The following is a 6,510-nucleotide window of genomic DNA, read 5'->3' as shown; positions in this document are numbered from 1 at the left end:
TCTCTCTCTCTCTCTCTCTCTCTTTCTCTCTCTCTTTCTATCTATGTATCTATCTCTCGTACACGCACTTGATGCATAGAGTAAGTACACCGTACAAGTATTTTCACTTTCTGCACCTCTACCTGCGTAAACCCGACGATGGACGCAAGTTACTTCCATTATCGTGGCGGGACACTGACTTCGGCCGTCGTCAATCGACACTGCACTCGCATCGATGTGTGCCACCGTCGTTAGAACGACGAAAGTGCCACAGACCGTTAGAAATAAATGGACTTTAGAGAAAGTTGCTGAAGTAAGAACTGCGCGAGACCGTGAAGAAAACTCAAATCGCAAGTACATCTAAAGGACGCTCACGTCGAGTGAGGAGTATGTCCTTTAAACATTCTCGCAAGATATTTCTTTGATATCCTTTTCGATATTTCTATCGCGCGGCCAAACAACACAGAACTATACGTAAGACGCGTAAGAGGCATCTGCGAGATGTCTTTCGAATACCTTTCAAACGGCTTTCAGATACACATGTTCTTTTCTTTGTTGCTGATAATATGGTGCATGTTTGTTCTTCCTCATGCATGCGTGTGTGCTTCTCCTTTTTAGCTCGATTATTTGCCTCGATTAAAGCTACCGAACAACAAATCGCTTGTCTGGCTTGTCTATATTGTTTCTTCTCAACTTTCGCCTCTAGTGTGAGTTGCGAGAGTCGATCCCGTGACAGGTCCATCCGGGCGGCACCGAGCCGCCATCGTATGACTACGAGTGTGTTATCGTGGAGTATATGTGTGTATATATATGTGTGCGAGTGTATGCAAGAAAGTGTATATGAGTGTACATATACGTGTAAATATGTGTGTGAATTATGTATGTGTATGTTTTTATTCGCGCGAGGAGGCTCAAATTCTCGCCACGTCGGGAGAATGCTACGTGTATACTACTAGCCACGCTGTTTGTCGAAAATAGATCAATGGAGGACTCTCCTCCGACGAGTTGTACAGCGGCTGAGAAAGAGAGAGAAAGGAAAAAGAGTTAAAAGAAGGAAGTTTAATCGAGGTACGGCATGACTACAGAGGTAGATTCGTGAGTGCAGTCGGCACTGTTGCTGGGAAAATTTAACGTCACGAAGAGAGGTCGTGAATGAAGAGCGCATTTTAAAAGTTGCATCACTTCCCAGCGCATCGTAATTCACGCTTAACAAAAAGAGCCCCGTGCATTAGAGAATATAAATATTCTCGCGCGGTGTCCGAATTCTTGAACTTCCTCGCGCGTGCCAGAAACGCGCGAACGGTCGTGCAAACGAATGAAAGATTATTAAGGATGAACTATTGGAAAAGCAAAAAAAGGTGCGAATCGTGGAGAATGAAGCGCGGGGATCAAGATCCGGAGGCGCGATTACGACCCGAGCTGAGTTAAAAGAATCCGAGAGAATAATCTTTCATTCCCGACTCGAGAGAAAGAGAGAGAGAGAGTGAGTGAGTGAGTGAGTGAGAAAGAGAGAAAGAGAGAGCAATTGTATAACAGCGCCGATCCATATCATTTCCGTGACTAATCGCCTTCTTTTTGTATTCTTTCTCCGGGGGATTTTCGGGAATACCTCGATTCAGGATCATACTTCAATTGCATCATGTTCATGGTGGCGAGCAGCGTTGTGTTGACCGTTCTAGTGCTCAACTATCATCACAGATCGCCCGACAGATACGTGATGCCAAACTGGGTAAGGAATACATCAACTTAAATATTATTATCCCAGTTAAAACTATAATTGACCCTCCGCGTACACAACGTCGGGTCTATGAGACCCGAACAAATATTCGATTGCTCACCAACTTTCGTAAAGGATTCGGCGTAATCTCAAAATAGAACAATCTATTAAGATTGAGAGATCTTAATTTTATTATACTATCTTATAGATAACTGAAGTTTCTCTATATCTATGAGAGAAAATGTGCCCAAAGATACTAATTTCTAACAAATTTATAATAGTTTAATGTTGCCCGAGTTTGACGGACCTAAATTGTTCTGCATGCCCCAAAACATATAATCGTACGTGGAGGGTTGATAATACAGGGTGCCTCAGAACAATCTTCGAATCTCTCGTGGAAGCACAAATGAACATAAAATATTATACTATTTTGTGATATTCGCGATTATCGAGATATTAATTAAAACAAATTTGTGAATGATCACGCGAGAGGTAAATGAGCTGTAATTGTGACATCTGCTGTCGTGTGCTTGTACATTAAGAACAAATTGAACAAGAAAATCTTCTACCTTTCTCCTAATAATTTTGTAAATTTTTAATTATTAATTAGATAACATTAATATATTATCGCGAGCGACCGTTCGCCAATCTTCTTTAACTAATAATTCTTCTTTAATTAATAGTGGCAGATGTCGCCACTATCTACCATATCTCTATGATCATTCACAATTCTTCTTTAATTAATATCTCGATAATTATTGCGAATATCACAAAACGGTATAAAACTTTCATGTTCATCTCAATCCATACTATGCTTCTACGAGAACTTCGAAGGTTGTTGTAAGACACTTTGTATACAGAGTATCCGACGATAAGTGGGGGAAACGCTCGTGTACATGTAGATTAAGTCAAATTGAACACAAAATCTCCCTGTCATTTTACAAACAACCACGTAAAATTTAATTAGAGGAGATTAGTGAATAATCGCACGCGCTATGCAGTGTAGAGTGTGACGGCAAGTGCAATTTCCGTTGCGGGCTTATACATTAGGTCGGACTGAACAGAAAAGCCCTCCACCATTCCTATTTAAATATAACCACGTAGATATTTAAGTTACTAATTAGAGAAGACCGGTGAACAATCGCGCGTAATTGTTCGCCAAACTACTTTAATTAACCCTAGAACTCTAAACATAGGTAACATTTAGCCAGATCAACTTTTCATACGTTATCGTTCATAAAACCTGTGCCATTAATGTATGCTTTTTCATTATTAATAAAAGCGCTAATGGCGTTAATAAATATAATAATTATTACAATATAATAATTATTACAACATAATAATTATTACATATAAATTATAACATTCTTTAATTTTATTGGATCGCAATAACATAATAGATTCATATAGATTCCTTGATATTTTCTACACCAATTAAAAAGAGAGAGGATCGAATTTCGATAATTTCTCTGGAAGTTATAAGCAAACGAAAATGCGCCAGGTAATGTTCAGAATTTACGCGATTTTTCGGTGTTTAGAATTCTAGGATTCATAACTCAAAAATCCAGTGGTCATTCGCAAAATAGAGAACTTTCCTGATCAGTTTGACCTACAAACATGCGACGGCAGACACCGCTATCACAATTCGTTTAGCGTATCGCGCGCGATTATTTGCCAATTTTCTTTAATTTATGACTGAAAATTTTACGTAGTTGTTTGCAGAATGGTAGAGAAGTTTTATATTTTTTTATTGCATTCAGTTTGATCTAACCTACATGCACATTTTCCCACTCTACATACATATAGATATGTAGCTGTAAAAAAGTACATATAGATATATATATATATATATATATATATATATATATATATATATATATATATATGTAGCTGTAAAAAAGTACGCGCGCGCGTGTACAAGTGTGGCAATAAATCTCCTTTTATTAATGACACAATATTAAAATAAACAAGAGCAATTTGTAACCAAGTAATCTCAAATACAAATAACGCTAATAACTCCATAAGCTCCATTAATAAGTAAACACGAGTGCTAATGGCGCGTTGATAAATATAATAATTATCACAATCATATAAATTGCTCATGTTTTATTCGTAACATTATGCGCGCGCGTGTCTCTTGCTTCATTTTTTATCAGCGCTACTCTTGCCACGTGGCGTGGCTGATTGCACATAATTTCTCGAGAAAATTAATTCAAAGGTGCGCGCGTTCTCGGATATTTTTTTATTTCCGCAGTGGAATATTTCAATTTGCTCTCGTGGGCCGCGATGGGACGTGGTAAAGCATTTCAGTCGAATAAAGGCTAACCATTTTAGATACACAGGGAAATAAGCCGCTTAACTAAACGGATTAGCCCAGATTGCACTTGCTTTCGTCACTGTTATATTATACTGGTAACATTATACAAATTTAATTGCTTTTCATTATGCCTAATAATTGAGCGGGCAACGCTTTTGAGAATAGTGCAATGTAATTTATAATCACGATAATAAAATGCGGTCGTAAGTATTTCAGATCTAATTTCGAACATTATTGTTATCTATGAAATATATCGAGATAATTATAATGAAATATCGTGCAAACACGATATCGATTGGTTTTGGTATCGCGGGTGTAAATGATGGGAAATCATGCCACGAGGAGCAAGAGAGAAAAAAGGGAACGAGCTTATTTGCAAATTCCAAGTGATGCAAAACGATTTCCCAAAGAACACTCCGGTTAACAGTTAGGAATATATTTTGCACGGTGAGCTTCCTCACCTTCAGGCGTTTACCATTACGACCGTTAAAGACACACGCTGCGCTTCTTGAAACTTTAAAATGCCTCCGAGGTGTTGGTACTAGCTCTTGCGACTCGTCGGTTAGCGCGAGTTTCGTCAACAAACCAAAAGTATACTCGGGCAAGTACGCTTCTACGCTACGACACATTTGCAGTTTATGCTTGCGCACTGCGCGCAAGCACCAGTGCTTCGCATTGAATTTTCAGCTTGACGAATAACTCCCTTTCTCTCTCCCTCTGGCTGAAAATTCAAATTGTTCAAATTATTTCCTAGTCGTCTCGAGATGCACGTAACTTAACTTCTTAAGTGATATGCCCGGAAGAGTTGATAAAATAATAATTATTATCGATTGTTGCTTCTAACTTACTTAAATTATTGTATTTTCTCTAACTCATGTATTAAATATATAAATTATATATATTCTGTATTCCATTTTTTAAAATTCCCTAAAGATAGTAACACACACACACAAGAGAAAAAGAGAAAAGAAATCTAAATATACTTATTAAAAAAAATTCGCATTATATGAACTGTTGTATTTTTTTAACTTAATGCAAATTAGATATATTTTGTATTCTATTGTTTAAAAATTCTTGACAGAAGATAGCAACAAAGAGAAAAAAATCTAGATGTGTTTATTTAAAAAAAAATTTTTTTTAATTAGATCTGAAATGGTTTGTGCAGTTATTTAAAATAATAATATTTTGTATTGGTCACAAATAAGAAATTAAATAAATTGTGACACAAGACTACTGTGCATATAATGTGCATATAATGTAACAAAAATCACTGAAGAGATTAAGCGACGTTCGAAATCCCTCGAAAAGACTTGCAACACGACTATCTCAAATTCTTTCCCCCCGAATGGTTTCGTATTGCCTCCGTGAAATTCCGAAAAATAAGGAGGAAATTTCATTGGGGAAAGTTGCCGGATCGCAATAATAAAGCTTAAAGGTTTCGATGTTTCACGCAGGTCAAAGTCGTGTTCCTGCAATGGCTGCCGTGCGTGTTGCGCATGAGTCGGCCGGGCAAGAAGATCACGAAGAAGACCATTCTCATGAGCAATCGAATGAAGGAGCTGGAGCTGCAGGAGAGGAGCAGTAAGAGTTTACTGGCGAACGTCTTAGACATCGACGACGATTTTCGCCATGGGAACAGCGCCGCCAATCCCGCCTCGGGCTATAATATAAGGTACCGCCGTGCTCCCCAGAGCTCTCAATCTACCCGCGCGCCTCTGTCCCCGGCGAGAATTCCTGGCCGTGTGAAAGAAGCTTAACGTTGATTTCCCTAGCTCGCCCGGCCCTATTTTCGCTAACAAAGCCGCCTGATTTGCGCTTTTTTTTTGTCCTTTCCGCGCAGCGGCCGCGTGACACGCGCGAAAAGCGCAAAAATCGCGTCACGTTTTAATCTCATTGCGAACGCAAAAAAGGAAGGTAAAGCGAACAACGGCGTGCAGTGTCGCGGCGACGCGCGCGGGCGCATATAATAATCTATTATGAGTGATCGGATGAGCGCGCGGCAACGGGGCTAGGCGGACACCACACCGCGCATCACACAGAGAACGAGCAGAGAGACGCGCGCGCTACACGTGTATATCCGAGTGAATGCACACGGTTACGTAATTCAACCTCGCGCGCTTCGCCGGCGCCTCGCACTGTTTTACACGTACCGACCTGCACCGTGGAAAATCAAAGACACGGCTGCAGACCGATTACCAGAACTGCGACAGGGCCGTACAATGTTGTTTGCTCTGCAATAACTACGAGCGAGATGGAGGGGCGCGAGAGGGGGCGACGAGGGGAAGGAGAACGAGCGCGCGAACGGACATATCCGCGGAATCTGTCGGGTGTCGCTTTAAAACGACGGCCGCGAGACGGTTGTGCATCACCGGGAATGGAATATCGAGATTTTTCGCGAAAACCTCTCGATAAATACCGATTGGCGACTCAATCTACCGGACCTCTTTCTCTCTCTCTCTCTCTCTCTCTCTCTCTCTCTCTCTCTCTCTCTCTCTCT

General features: G+C 40.1%; 1 protein-coding gene across 6 annotated transcripts in view; it reads left to right on the top strand.

Annotated features, from left to right (window-relative positions):
- The window catches only part of LOC116843446 (neuronal acetylcholine receptor subunit alpha-7), a 359,573-nt gene that overhangs the window by 338,929 nt on the left and 14,134 nt on the right, over positions 1-6,510 (top strand). For all 6 annotated transcript variants that reach the window (XM_032813838.1, XM_032813834.1, XM_032813839.1 and 3 more), the window contains 2 exons: positions 1,599-1,708; positions 5,468-5,685. In XM_032813838.1, the coding sequence (XP_032669729.1) occupies positions 1,599-1,708; positions 5,468-5,685 (328 nt within the window). The remainder of the gene's footprint in view (positions 1-1,598; positions 1,709-5,467; positions 5,686-6,510) is intronic.

Source organism: Odontomachus brunneus, unplaced genomic scaffold, assembly GCF_010583005.1.
Source record: "Odontomachus brunneus isolate Ranch 3 - 2012 unplaced genomic scaffold, Obru_v1 Obru_scaffold_033, whole genome shotgun sequence".
In the NCBI taxonomy this organism is placed as follows: Eukaryota; Metazoa; Arthropoda; class Insecta; order Hymenoptera; family Formicidae; genus Odontomachus; species Odontomachus brunneus.
The sequence above is the reverse complement of the archived record's forward strand: the minus strand, read 5'-3'. Positions and strand labels throughout refer to the sequence as shown.